This window comes from Moschus berezovskii, chromosome 11, assembly GCF_049115385.1.
Source record: "Moschus berezovskii isolate FMDL1 chromosome 11, NW_MosBer_1.0, whole genome shotgun sequence".
NCBI classification, from domain to species: Eukaryota; Metazoa; Chordata; class Mammalia; order Artiodactyla; family Moschidae; genus Moschus; species Moschus berezovskii.
The window spans coordinates 7437789-7452843 of record NC_142470.1 but is presented as its reverse complement, the minus strand read 5'-3'; the positions used below and the strand labels follow the sequence as shown (position 1 = coordinate 7452843).

Genomic DNA, 15055 nt, shown 5'->3' with positions numbered 1-15055 from the left:
TCACGTGGGCGTGGCGTCGGGGGGCGGGGCTGGGGCGCGCGCGCGCGCGAAGATGGCGGCTGCCGCCGGCTGTCCGTGTGTGAGGTGCGGAGCGGGCCGAGTCGGCGGGGATGGCTGAGGCGCGGGGTCCAAGCCAAGCGCAAGCCGGGGCGGGAGTTGAGGGCGAGATGTGGCGGCAGTGGCAGGGCGAAGGCCGGCTAGGTGTACGGGCGCCGGGACGGGAGGCGGTTACGGCCAAACGGTCCCCGCGCGCGGGGATATGAGGCGACTTCTGTAAAAGGGGGGCCGGTGCCTCCCCCCTTCCCTGGGCGCCGGCCTCCCGTCTCCTCACCCGGCCCTTCTCCCTCTCCCGGCGGCGCGTCCCTCGGCGCCCCCCTCCCCCCTCCACCGCGCTTCCTGTCCGGTGTGACGCTCCCTCGAGGCGCGGCGGGAGCCCCCACCCGGTCCCAGCCACAGCCTCCCGTGCCCGGCGGGCTCTCCCCCGGTGCCCCCCGTGCCCTCGCCGGGAGGTCTGTTTCGGGAGTCGAGGAACCACCTCCTTGCGGTTTCTGCCCTCTTTTCGCCGGTCTTTCATTCATCCGTCTAGTGGTTTTCTCTTGCGTTGATTCCTTCAGTCGGCGTCCCGGGCGCTGTTACTGGGCTTTAAAAGGACAGGAAGAGAAAATATTAAAAAGACAGTTCTTACTAGCGTACTAGCGCCAAACCCTGGCGACGCGCTTTCTGGTTCTCCGCGTTATCTCCTTGAACTCCCACAAATCTGGGGAGGCATCTTGTAATTTACAGATGACTCACAAACCCAACTCCCAAATGGAGTGTCCCACTCGGAAGCTTTAGCCGGATCGCCGCACTTCCATCTCTCACTCGCAGCTTCAAAGTGTTCTCCATTCTCCCTTCCACCCGTCCCGCCCAACCGCCCCTGCCACCTTTTTTTCTCTTGTACCAGCAACGTTTCCCCACTTTTTTGTCCTCTTCACTGCTGTAGCCTCAACACCCAGAAGAGCAGTGATAGACTCTCAGTAAATGTTTATTCCACTTGTCACTGCCTTCATCTCTCTGCTCGAGTGAGATTTTCATCTTTGGAATTTCCATTGAACTGCTTCTGAACTTTGTGAGAACCGGTTTGTTTCTTCCCCCTGCCGTTGTATCTTGTCAGCTCTTATGTCGGGCAGCATTGTGGTCACTCTGCTCTCCTTTTCTCAGGCTTATCTTACAGTCCTTGTGGATCTTGGGTAAAGTTTAGCTCCTGCAGGGCAGGGCGGCTTCTTTAATGCAAGGGATTTTTACTTCCGTGGTATTTTCAATCTCTTAGTTGCTTTCATCCAAAGGTTTCCAACCACGTGGATATCTCTACTGATTATTTCCTGTTTCCACTAACTCCAGCTTTTATAGAAGTGGAGTTCCATGTTGTCTGCTAGAACATTGGGCTGCAAGTCAATAAATTTTTTGAATCTCACTTTTGAGGCAAATTATTTAATTTCTGTGCCTTAGTTTGTACTTACCTCAAATTTGTTTACTTATTGTACAAATAAGTGACAGACACTGTAGCAGTTATTTCATTTCTTGAGAGTATATGTAGAAGACGTTACCCTGAGGCTGGAATTGGACATCACAATTCCAGTCTTGTCTGTTGAGTCTCTTGAGAATCACCTGCTCAAACCTCCAGGTCTCAGTTTGAGGTAAAGTCTTTCTTCAATCCCTGGATTAGTTGCTAGTGAACGCTGTCTTCTCTGACTCTTTTCTGTCCTATGTGGTTATATCCCTTGTAGTGTCTAATTGTTAGGGTCCTGCCTTTTGGTACTTTTTACATTTTGCTGATTGTCTTGTTATATTTAACATCCTTTATCATTCCCAACACTAAGTTTATGAGTGTCGTGAAGGTCTTAGCTTTATTTGGCTTCCGTTATTCCTAGATCATAAATGTGTAGGAATTGAGCCAGTAACACTCATTTCCAGGATGATTCCCTTCCTGCTAAGCTACTGTTTTCTCTTTTGTTCTGCCATCTCTTGGCATTTCTACATGGGACTCGTAGTTGTTTTTTTTTTAATTGATTTGTTAGTTTTTGCTCTGCTGGTCCTCATTGCTTTCGTGTGGGCTTTTTTTTTAGTTGCGGTGAGCAGGGGCTGCTCTCTGTTTTGGGGCTCAGGCTTCTCACTGCGGTGGCCTCTGCTGTGTGCCACCCTAGGTAGTAGAGCATAATATACCACTGTAGGACAGAAAACTTCACCTCAGTCTTTGCCTGCTTGCAGACTGAATTCCTGGGTGCAACTAGAGGCCCCGTCTTATAACAATTAAACTTTGGAGTCTTGCAAGCCTAGGTTCAAGCCCTGGTTCCATTAAATATTAGCTTTGTGGCCTTGCAGAAGTTACTTAACCACTCTGAAACCTTAGTTTCCTGATGAGATACTACGGATAATAATAGTATTTGCCTCATAGGTCAGTTGAAATATTCAGTAAGACAAAGCATTAAAGACTTAGCACAGTGCCCCAGTAAATGTTGGCTAATCTTGTTCTCCAACTCATTTTCAATAAACATTATTTTTGACACCTTATAACAAAAAGACCATGCTGTGACTTGGTTTTGCAAATGAGAATCTTTATTTCTAAAGAAATAGCTATTTTTTTCTTTTAATTAGTAAGTATAAAAGTTACTGCATTACTTCAGTCTTATTTTGTAGCACAATCTTTTTCTCCTCTCTCTACCCGCCAAAAAAGCCAATATGTCAGACATAAAAGGCAAAAAAATCTATACTGACCAGGTCTTTGACCTGCTCCATGGAGACAAGCTGATGCCCTCCAGCAGTGGTAATTTAGGAATTGATTTTAAAATGTAGATTTCCCATGCCTAACCTCTGAGAAAGTGTGGTTCTGGGAATGATCAGGGTTCTGCAGTGTTACTGTATTGTTTTCAGCTGATTTGGCTGTTTGGCCTGAGGACCAACTTCATTCTGAGAAACACTCTTGGGAAATTTTTTGTTTGTTTGAATTATATGGATTTTGGTGTAACAAATAACCCACAGCTTGAATTTGAGTAAACAAAGAATTCTGGATCCTGGCAGTGGCCCTTGAGTACAGGTAGTGGTATTTTGAGTCTCTTGGGAATCCTGCTACCTAGTTAGCTTGAGATCAAAGTTCTGAAAGCAAATGCCGATAAATTATAGCTCAGTGGTGCCCATGCTTCTGAGTTAGAAGATGTACGATACAGAAAGAGTAATTTAGCTCAGGTATACCAGAGCCTTCAGTTAATAATAATTTTTTTTCCATTAATTGTGGGATACTGTTAGCCCCATTATTAGCCATTTATATATAATAGATATCTGATCGTTTTGGTGCAAACCAGAAGCTATCCTTGGTAAAGTGAAAGTAGTATGCTGCTGCTGCTTAGTCACTTGAGTCGTGTCCAGCCAGGCTCCTCTGTCTATGGGATTCTCCAGGCAAGAATACTGGTGTGGGTTGCTATTTCCTTCTCCAGTGATAAAGTAAGAAGTGAGTGAAGTGAAGTTGTTCAGTATGTGACATTTTAAATAAAACCCTCCCTTTGTTTTTTGCTAAGTCAGATTTACCAAACAAGTTAGATGCTTATCGTCTTTACAAAAGTCATTCTTTAAAAATTTACTATACATTTCTTTAAACAGTGAGCTTTCTTCTGTGTTTAATTTCTTAGGGCTTGATTTAGTCATACCTTTTAATATAGTTTATCAGTACAAAGGGACATACTTGTTTCATCAACTGGATCTAATCTCCTAATTTTAAAATAGTGCATGCTTTCTTGTTATCAAAAAAACGATTTATATAGTGATTCCACAGTGGAGTTGTGGGAGTTAGTGATTATTGATTCAACAGAATCAAACTTGTTTTCTTAGTAGCATTAACCCTTAGGAGAGAGATATATGATTTTTAGATTTTAATTTAATCCTCTTTTGATGGGAAAATCCTGAAAGACCATTTTTAAACAGATAGGGCTAGTGCTTTGTGTTTTGCCTTGATGAGGAAAAGATTTTTCAATTTATCCTCATAGTTAATATAACTTGCATTCTTCTTGTTAACTAGTACATTTTATTAGGACCTTTTCATCTTCTCTCTGAAGATAGGCTTTTCCAGCAGGTAAAGCTGAAACTCCAATACTTTGGCCACCTCATGCGGCGAGTTGACTCACTGGAAAAGACTCTGATGCTGGGAAAGGTTGGGGGCGGGAGGAGAAGGGGACGACGGAGAATGAGATGGCTGGATGGCATCACCGACTCTGTGGACATGAGTTTGAGTGTACTCCGGAAGTTGGTGATGGACAGGGAGGCCTGGCGTGATATGATTCATGGGGTCGCGGAGAGTCGGACACGACTGAGCGACTGAACTGAACTGAACTATTCTAGGGTTTATTTAGAATCTCCCCAAATATAATCCCTATGCTTTTTTTTTTCCCCTATGCTTTTTATAATCCTTTCTTGAGATAATTTCTTAATGGCTGCATTTTGAAATTTAATTCTAGATTAAAAAGAACACAAAGCAAGTTTTCCTGAAATTCTGAAGACGTGGCTGAGGGAAGGAAATGGGTTTAGCACATATTTGGGAGTATATTTGAAGAGCTCACTAGATGGGAGCAGGGACTATACGTGTGCTTTCTTTTCTGGTATCAGTTTGATTTTTTTCCCCGTTTATTTATTTATTGGCTGCAGTGAGTCTTCTTTGCTGCCCTTGGGCTTCTTCTGCTTGCGGCAACTGGGGGCAACTCATGGTTGCAGTGTGTGGGCTTCAGTGGCTTCTCTTATTGCAGAGCATAGGCTCTAGGCATGCAGGCTTCAGTAGTTGCGGTATACAGTCTTAGCTGCTCCACGGCATGTGGAATCTTCCTAGACCAGGGATTGGACCTGTGCCCCTTGTGCTGGCTGGGCTGTGCTGTGCTTTGTCGCTCGGTTGTATCCGACTCTGCGACCCATGGAATGTAGCTTGCCAGGCTCCTTCCTCTGGCAGGTGGACTCTTATCCACTCTACCACCGGGAAAGTTCTAATTTCTTGGTTTTGATAGTTGTACTGTGTAAGATGTTGTCCTTGCTTTTAGGAAAAACACACTGAAATATTTAGAGATAAAGGAATATGTCTCTAATACAATTTTGTATAGTTTTGGTAAAATGTGTGTACATGTATGTATATACAAATATGTGCATTTTTGTATTGTATATAATTATACAGACACAAAGAGGGAGAAAGAAAATAATACTAGTTGGTGAATCTGAGCAAAGGATATATGAAAATATGATGTAGGAAGCGGAATTCGCTTGTCTGGCTCCATGGCTAAAGAGAAGACAGAGGCTGTTCTGGGAGATGCATGCACCTGTTCACTCACTGTGTTCCTTCATTCTTTTTGTTTCTTCTTGCTGTGATGTACTTTTATTGAAGGACTCACCTTTTTTTTATCTCAGTCTCCATATTTCCCAGAGATGACACATTTCTCCAGAAATCTTCATATGCCTGTTGTTGAGTGATGAGCTGATGGTCTTGGAGGGTCTTTCTGGGGAGGCGGGCAGGGGGGTGGGGGGGCAACTGTGACTCACTGTAGGGTCAAGGACACTGGTGGCAGAGGTACTAGGGAGTACTCATTGGGGTGAACTGTGCTGGAGACCTCCATTTGACACCAAGACCTGGCCCCACCTCTCCTGTGTTTTTATTTGGCTTCTATATTTAGCACTGCAGATACCACCTAGTGGGAATTCATTAAGTAGTGAGTGAACGTAGTGCCATTTGTAATGACTGTTAGACTTTGCTTGATTGAGAAAGTGCGTTATGTCATGTATTTCTGGAGGTGATGGGAGTCCTGAAATAGATTAGTCTTTTTCTAGATTCTTGTTCCTTATTAGTCACTACATTTTAATGAAAAGGGAGGAGACAGAAATACTAAATTCAAACATCTTCTTAGCATAGAAGATGTACTGTATTTCATTAATTACTATGTTTCATTAATTCTAAAATATACTTTTTTTTTTCCAAAAGAGGAAACTTACCACTGCTTTCTATCATTTTTCAGGAGTAGTAGAGAACTGTGGACAATTCTGCTAGGAAGGTCAGCTCTGAGAGAACTGGTAAGTGGTATGTTCTTGGATGGATTCTGTGGTTCTTTGTGTAGCTTTTATTACCAAAAAATATTTTCCTCCTCTTTGAAATAGGAAGTGAACACCTTTCTTTATTCCTAAAATTAATTCCCATTTTATTTCTAAAAGAAGCATTATGGATTCCCCACTTCTCTCTACTGAAATGCTGTGTAGTCTTACAGCCTAGCTGCTGAAGTTTTCCAAGTCTGTAGTTTTCTTTGTATCTTAGTGATTCCTTTTCTAAAAAGATACCAGTGCTACTTGATTGGCTGCTGAGGGTAGGGGTACAAAAACCATTTTACCACTGCAGGCTAGGAAAGATTCTCAGATCTTTCCTCCATCTCATACTGACTTGCCTTTTCATCCTTTTCCACTTAGCTAGCTGCGTAGGTCACAGAGGCTGAGGTTTTTAGGGCATTCCCAAGTATGTAATCAGTAAAGAACAATTCTTCATGTTCATCCCCCATTTCTGACTCTGTGAGGATACAGTGTTAAAATGGAAAGTGAAAGTTGCTCAGTCTTGTCTGATTCTTTGCGACCCCGTGGACTATATAGAGTCACTGGAATTCTCCAGGCCAGACTACTGCAGTGGGTAGCCATTCCCTTCTCCAGGGGATCTTCCCAACCCAGGCTTCCTTACCAGCTGAGCCATCAGGGAAGCCCAAGAATACTGGAGTGGGTAGCCTATCCCTTCTCCAGTGGATCTTCCTACCCAGGAATCGAACCGGCATCTCCTGCATTGCAGGTGGATTCTTTACCAGCTGAGCTACATGGGAAACCCTAAAGTGTTAAGATGGCATTCAATTATTAGTTGTGTTGTGATTATAATTAACATAATAAATGTTACATTTTTTTTAGAGTTTTAACATTTTTTTGTATGCCCTCTTCTGATAATTCCACTTCTAAGAATATATCTAAAAGAAAGAAGTACTGAAGAAATTTTTGGCACAAACTCTTTACCATAGTATTATTCATATGAATAAAGAATTACAGCCAGCTTAAATATATCTAATCTTAGAAGAATGGTAGATGAATTATGATCTAATCACTTGATAAAATATGCAACCACTAAAAAGGATGTTATCAAGATTTTCATAATAAGGTTAAATCATTATGTTAGAATGTTAAGCAAAATAAAGCAGGCCATAGAATTCTATATTCAAAATTATCTTCAGAAAGATGCATGTTAAGAAGACTCAAAGGAATATGTTATCCTCAGTGTGACCGTGGAATCTGATTAAAATTGCATTGGTATAACTTCCTTCTTTTTTTTCCCAGAATCAGATTGAGGCAGAGCTGAATAAACATTGGCAGCGGCTGTTAGAAGGACTTTCTTACTATAAACCTCCCAGGTATGGCTATTCTTTGGGTCTCATTTGAGTAACTTCCCCGAGGAACCTGGGATAGACGAAACCATCCTCATGTAGGATTTTATTTTATTATTTTAATTGGAGGCTAATTACTTTACAATATTGTAGTGGTTTTTGCCATGGATCAGCCATGGGTGTACATATGTTCCCCATCCTGAACCCCCATCCCATCCCTTGGGGTCATCCCAGTGCACCAGCCCTGAGTACCCTGTCTGATGCATTGAACCTGGACTGGCGATCTGTTTCACGTATGATAATATACCTCATGTAGGATTTTATGATATTACTGGGTTAGTTAGACCAGAGAGAACATAATTTGGTTAACCAGGGAAAAAGAGTATGGCACATTTTTTTCTGTCTGTTGAAGAAAAGGAAAATCCTTCTAGAAATACAGTAGTGTCGAATCTACTTTATAACCCTAGTATTGGGAATGAGGCTTTATTAAATACTCAATTAATACTCCTAATATTTATTTCAGTCCATCATGTTTGTGTGAGAAACTGTCAGCACCAAATGCTAGGATATAGCAGTGAGCAATGAGAATAGCAGCTGACACTTATGTATTGTTTGTTGTGTACCAATTACTGCTCTAAGCACTAGACATACGGTAAGTTATTTAATCCCTACAACAGCCCCTTGAGATAGGTACTATTTTTATTCTTGTTTGAATATATAGATTTTTGTTTTTGCTGGGCAGTGGAAAAGAATAATAAAATATAAAGTGGTTAAAAAGAGAGTAAACCTTGTAGGACCAGACTTTCTTAACTCCTAGTCCAGGTCTCATTCTGTTACGCCTTAAGGTTCCCAAGCTGCCCTCACTCCCCTTCTATTTCTGAATACCTGTTGATTTTATTACGTCTTCTCCTTCCATCTTCATTCCCTTATGTTACTGAAGAACTTTCTTTTTTCCCTTCCGCCATAGTTACATTGAAGTAACTGCTAGATACCATGTTTTTTTATCCGTAAATACTTTACTATGTACCTAGGATAGTTGAACTTAAAGAAGATAAGCACTATATTATCACGTTTAGGTATTTTTATTGTTTCCATTTTACAGATGGGGCAACTGAGACACAAAGAGGTTAAGTAACTTGCCCAAGGTCACACAGCTAGTAAGTGGTAGAACCAGGATTCGAACCTGGCAGTCTTACTCCAGTGTCTGTGTTCTTAATCATCATTCTGTGTTGCCTCTTTCAGAACTTGTTTAACTTTATAGTAGCCTTTGTGTTGTGGATTTTCTGTGAAATGTGAGAGTCTTAAAAAAACAAATCCAACAACAATATGCTTTAGTTCACAGAATGGGCATTTGTGGTATGAGTTTCTTTTTTTAAAGATAAAAGTTCCCTTTGTAATAACATGAGATTTAAAGTCTGACAGACTTTTTTTTTTTCCTTTTAAACTGCAGGCTTAATTTGAATTTAACACAGATTTTTAGCCATTAAAAATTTTTTTAAATTTCCTCTTTCTATTTCAGGGAATATTTCCAGACCAGGGAATCACGTTATATTTAGTTGTCATGTCCCCTTAGCTGTTAGCTGTGACGGTATATCAATCTTGCCTTGATTTTCATGACTTGAAATTGTTTTGAGGCAGACTGGTGAAGTATTTTGTAGTATAATTCCTTCAATTTAGAACTGTCTGATTTTTTATTATTATTACTATTATTAGATTGAGGTGGTGGGTTTTTGAAAGAATACACAGTGGTGAAGTCTCATTCTTACCATGTCATGGCAGAGGATACATGTTACCCACATGAAGTCACTGGTGATGTTAACCTTGCTCACTTGGGTAAGGTAGCGTTTGCCAGATGTCTACTCTATAAAGTCACTTTTCTCTTCCCCTCCTCTATTTATCAGAAGTGAGTCATTTGGTATAGTCTGCTTTCAGTGTGGGGGGTGTAGTGGAATTAAACTACCTCCTAAAAGGGGTGGCATATATGTGTGTTATTGAACTTCTAGAAGGAAGATTGATCCCTTCTCTCTCATTTGTATATATGTATATATTTATTCACTCTTTCATTTATTTAGATCATCATGGACTCGTTTATTTCCTACTTTGTTTATACCTGTTCCAACTTTGGCCATGGGGCATCCTTTCAGATTTTTGATATGCCCCCATCCTTTTGTTTTCTGAGTACTTTCTTACTCTTTGGCATTACAAGATGCTCCAGGCTCATCTAGTATTTTCCCCACTCCAGCTCTAGACTCAGCCATTTCTCCAAGGAGTCCTAATACCTTTTATTAGAGAATGATGTTAGAAATAAAGATCTGGGTGCTGGGTGTGTTCTCTGCTGCTGGGCTGTTGTAGCATCTAGACCTTCCCAGTGGACATAGCTAGGTAATATATGTATGTATGCTAGCAGACCTGGTTTTAAATTTCACGTCAACTTCATTAGCTGTGAAATTTTTGGTAAGTTATTTATTCTTCCTAAGTGTTGGTAATTCCATTTGCAAAATGGGGATAGTGATGTTTGCCTTCCAGGATAGTTCTAAGGATCAAAATAATTAATGTCACTAAGTATAACTGCAAATAATGTAATTATAACTGTAGTTTGTCACAGACATATACTGTATTTATTACGTAGACATAGTTTTGTGTTACAAAGTCTGTAGAGATGAACTTGTGTGTGTGTGTGTTTTATAGGCACCTAAAGAGCAGAGAAAGGTTAAGTATTTTTATTTAAAACCCCTAGAGATTCATTGAGAATGAAAAAATGATTCACTGTTCTTTTCATAGTCCAAGTTCAGCTGAAAAAGTGAAAGCTAGTAAAGATGTAGCGTCACCACTGAAGGAACTGGGTTTAAGAATCAGCAAGTTTTTGGTGAGTAAAAATTAGGACTGGCTTCAATTTATTACCTGCAAGGTGAATATGCATGGTTTTATTGTTAGTGATTGTTGGTGAAAATTCAGTTTAATTCAGTTTGAGTTAAATAGAGCATTCAGTTCAGTTCAGTTCAGTCGCTCAGTCGTGTCCGACTCTCCGCGACCCCATGAATCACAGCACACCAGGCCTCCCTGTCCATCACCAACTCCCGGAGTTCACTCAAACTCATGTCCACAGAGTCGGTGATGCCATCCAGCCTTCTCATTCTCGGTCGTCCCCTTCTCCTCCCGCCCCCAACCTTTCCCAGCATCAGAGTCTTTTCCAGTGAGTCAACTCGTCGCATGAGGTGGCCAAAGTATTGCAGTTTCAGCTTTAGCATCAGTCCTTCCAATGAACACCCAGGATCGATCTCCCTTAGAATGGACTGGTTGGATCTCCTTGCGGTACAAGGGACTCTCAAGAGTCTTCTCCAACACCACAGTTCAAAAGCAAATGCCCAGGCAGCAACTTTTCTTGCTAAAAGCCACAAGTCAAGTTGCCTGACCCTGTTTACTGCACATCATAGAGTCGTCTTCAGCATGCTTGTGGTGGTCTTCAAGTTGACTAGATTGTATTTAAATATTAAATGCATAGCTGCTTCCTTTTAATTTTGGAAACCCAGATCATGCCTCCTGCTATGTTAGTGTGCTTGGTGAATAAGCACTGTTGTTTCTGACATGTAAATTTAATTGGCATGTAAATTGCACGTCAGTGGCTGCTCCTTTTTTCTCCTGTTGAGTTAAAATCATTATGTTTATGAAATATTTTAAAAGAATTTTTGTTTATTCAAGTTCTGTGTTCATTCCAGAGGACAGAACTTTAGGTTGCTTTGCATGCTCTGTGGTTTCTGACCCGAGGTGACTGTTCCTCCCTTATGCCTTCTGTTTGTAGGGTCTTGATGAAGAACAGAGTGTGCAGTTGCTCCAGTGTTACCTTCAAGAGGATTACAGAGGTACTCGGGACTCACTAAAGGTTTGTAGTTATGTCCAGCTCCCTTTGCCTGCATTTATCCTTTTCCTTGTTGATTTTAGACACTTAATGTAGTTTTGGTACCAGTTCTCTGCAGCAGAAATGGGTGATTAGATACAGCTATTCTCAGGAAGGACCTTGTAAACTTTAGAAGACATATGCTTAAGTTGGAGTCCGTCCTCAGATGTGGAGGGGTTGAAAGGCCAGAGATTAATGTGTTAATCATAGAATCACAGGGTGTCTGAGCTGAAAAGGACCTGAGACAATGTCTAGCCTTTCCAGCCCCTGATTTTTCATATGAGAAAACTGAGGCCGGAGGAGAGGGGTGGAGATTTAAGCACAGACTTGGATATACTTAGGTAAAAAACGTATCCAGAGATGAATGAGCAGTTTTAATCTTGAAGGATAAGGTGAAGATGCTTACCTTTTTCTTTGTTAATTGATTTTGCTTATAAGATGGCTCTTTGACTGCTCTTTCTTCTTTCAGACGGTGCTGCAAGATGAGAGGCAGAGCCAGGCCTTAATCCTGAAGGTCAGTGCTGGTCACCATTTCCATTCTTTGATGTAAAATTGGGCAACAGGTTCTTGACCGAGTTCCCCTGAGCACTGCTGGCTTTGACTTCTTGTTGAGTAAGCATTGATGTCGTAATGAAGAAGCTCTTTAATTCATTTGTGAAATGAGAGGCTTTCCACTGGACCCAACTGAAGCCTTTTTCCGTAACAGATTCTTCAGCCACTGGGAATGGGAACTGGTCCATGGATATTTTTTCTCTAGGTCTAAATGCAGTAGGACTAATTTGAATTTTTTAATTTATCTTCCCCAACCTCCAAAGTTGTCTTTTCATTTTGTTTATGATTTTCTTTGTTGTGCAAAAGCTTGTAACTTTGTTTAGGTCCTGCTTATTTTTGCTTTTATTCCTGTTGTCTTTGGAGACTGATCTAAGTGTTGAAAACCTTGCTATGATTTGTCAGAGAATCTTTTGCCTTTGTTCTAGGAGTTGTATGGTATCATGTTTTATATTTAAGTTTTTATAGTATTTTAAGTGTATCTTTGTGTGTGGTATGAGGAAGTATTGTAACTTCTAACTTGATTTACGTTTTGACTGTTCAGCTTTCCCAACACCACTTGCTGAAGAGACTATCTTTTTTTCATTGTATATTCTTGCCTCCTTTTTTGAAGATTGATTGTAGGTGTGTGGGTTTATTTCTGGGCTCTATTCTGTCATATGTCAATTTTTGTCCTAATGCTACGCTGTTTGGTTACTGTAGCTTTGCGGTATTGTCTGAAACTTGGGAATGTTATGCCTCCAGTTTTGTTCTTTTTCCTCAGGATTGCTTTGGCAATTCTGGGTCTTTTATGATTCCATATAAATTTTAGTATTATTTGTTTTACCTCTATGAGAAATGTCATGGGTAATTTCATAGGGATTGTATTAAATCTGTAGATTGTTTTGGGGTAGTATTGCCATTTTAATGGGCTTCCCTGGTTGCTTAGACAGTAAAGAATCCATTTTAAAAATATTAACTCTGCCAGTCCAAGAGCATGGAATATCTTTCCATTTCTTTGAATCATCTTCAGTTTCCTTTATCAATGTTTCATATTTTATAGTTCTCAGCTTATAAGTTTTTCACCTCTTTGGTAAGGTATGTTCCTAAGTATTTTATTTTTTTGGTGTGATTTTTTTTTTAATTTTTAAGAAAATTTTACATTGAAGTATAGTAGATTTACAATATTGTGTTAGTTTCAGGTGTCCAGCACAGTGATTCAGTTATCAGTTCAGTTCAGTCGCTCAGTCATGTCCGACTCTTTGTGACCCCATGGATTGCAGCACGCCAGGCCTCCCTGTCTATCACCAACTCCCAGAGTTTACTCAAACTCATGTCCATTGAGTCGGTGATACCATCCAACCATCTCATCCTCTGTCGTCTCCTTCTCTTCCTGCCTTCAATCTTTCCCAGCATCAGGGTCTTTTCCATTGAGTCAGTTCTTCGCATCAGGTGGCCAAAGTATTGGAGTTTCAGCTTCAACATCAGTCCTTCCAGTGAATATTCAGGACTGATTTCCTTTAGGATGGACTGGTTGTATCTCCTTGCAGTCCAAGGGACTCTCAAGAGTTTTTCCAACACCACAGTTCAAAAGCATCAATTCTTTGGCACTCAGCTTTCTTTATAGTCCAACTCTCACATCCATACATGACTACTGGAAAAACCATAGCTTTGACTAGGTGGACCTTTGTTGGCAAAGTAATGTCTCTGCTTTTCAATATGCTGTCTAGGTTGGTCATAACTTTCCTTCCAAGGAGCAAGCGTCTTTTAATTTCATGGCTGCAGTCACCATCTGCAGTGATTTTGGAGCCCCCCAAAATAAAGTCAGCCACTGTTTCCACTGTTTCCCCATCTATTTGCCATGAAGTGATGGGACCAGATGCCATGATCTTAGTTTTCTGAATGTTGAACTTTAAGCCAACTTTTTCACTCTCCTCTTTCACTTTCATCAAGAGGCTTTTTAGTTCTTCACTTTTTGCCATAAGGGTGGTGTCATCTGCATATCTGAAGTTATTGATATTTCTCCCAGCAATCTTGATTCCAGCTTGTGTTTCTTCCAGCCCAGTGTTTCTCATGTTGTACTCTGCATATAAGTTAAATAAGCAGGGTGACAATATACAGCCTTGACATACTCCTTTTCCTATTTGGAACCAGTCTGTAGTTCCATGTCCAGTTCTAACTGTTGCTTCCTGCATACAGATTTCTCAAGAGGCTGATCAGGTGCTCTAATATTCCCATCTCTTTCAGAATTTTCCACAGTGTGTTGAAATCACACAGTCAAAGGCTTTGGCACAGTCAATAAAGCAGAAGTAGGTGCTTTTCTGGAACTCGCTTGCTTTTTCGATGATCCAGTGGATGTTGGCAATTTGATCTCTGGTTCCTCTGCCTTTTCTAAAACCAGCTTGAACATCTGGAAGTTCACATATTGTTGAAGCCTGGCTTGGAGAATTTTGAGCATTACTAGCTTGTGAGATGAGTGCAACTGTGTGGTTTTTTGAGCATTCTTTGCCATTGCCTTTCTTTGGGGTTGGAAAACTGACCTTTTCCAGTCCTGTGGCCACTGCTGAGTTTTCCAAATTTGCTGGCATATTGAGTGCAGCACTTTCACAGCATCACCTTTTAGGATTTGAAATAGCTCAACTGGAATTCCATCACCTCCACTAGCTTTGTTTGTAGTGATGCTTCCTAAGGCCCACTTGACTTCTCATTCCAGCATGTCTTGCTCTAGGTGAGTGATCACACCATCGTGATTATCTGGGTTGTGAAGATCTTTTTTGTATAGTTCTTCTGTGTATTCTTGCCACCTCTTCTTAATATCTTCTGCTTCTGTTAGGTCCATACCATATCTATTCTTCATTGAGCCCATCTTTGCATGAAATGTTCCCTTGGTATCTCTGATTTTCTTGAAGAGATCTCTAGTCTTTCCCATTCTATTATTTTCCTCTGTTTCTTTGCACTGATCACTGAGGAAGGCTTTCTTATCTCTCCTTGCTATTCAGTTACATGAATACATGTATATCAATTCTTTTCCCACATAGGGTATTATAGAATATTGAGTAGAGTTCTCTGTGTTGTATAGTATATCCTTGTTGATTATCTCGATGTGGTTTTAAAAGAGTTTTTTTCTTTTACTTTCCTTGCCTGATAATTTCATTGTTGGTGTAAAAGTGCAATAGATACGCTAATCTCCTGTCTTGCTGCCTTGCTGGGGTTATCAGTTCCAGTA

General features: G+C 40.8%; 1 protein-coding gene across 1 annotated transcript in view; it reads left to right on the top strand.

The window, feature by feature from the left end:
• The first annotated feature begins 2 nt into the window (after nt 1–2).
• NUP188 (nucleoporin 188) overlaps nt 3–15055 on the top strand; it is a 42912-nt gene continuing 27859 nt past the window's right edge. The window contains exons 1-6 of the mRNA XM_055399327.2: nt 3–84; nt 6018–6072; nt 7360–7433; nt 10188–10272; nt 11206–11286; nt 11771–11815. Of these exons, the coding sequence (XP_055255302.2) occupies nt 53–84; nt 6018–6072; nt 7360–7433; nt 10188–10272; nt 11206–11286; nt 11771–11815 (372 nt within the window). The 5' untranslated portion in view covers nt 3–52. The remainder of the gene's footprint in view (nt 85–6017; nt 6073–7359; nt 7434–10187; nt 10273–11205; nt 11287–11770; nt 11816–15055) is intronic.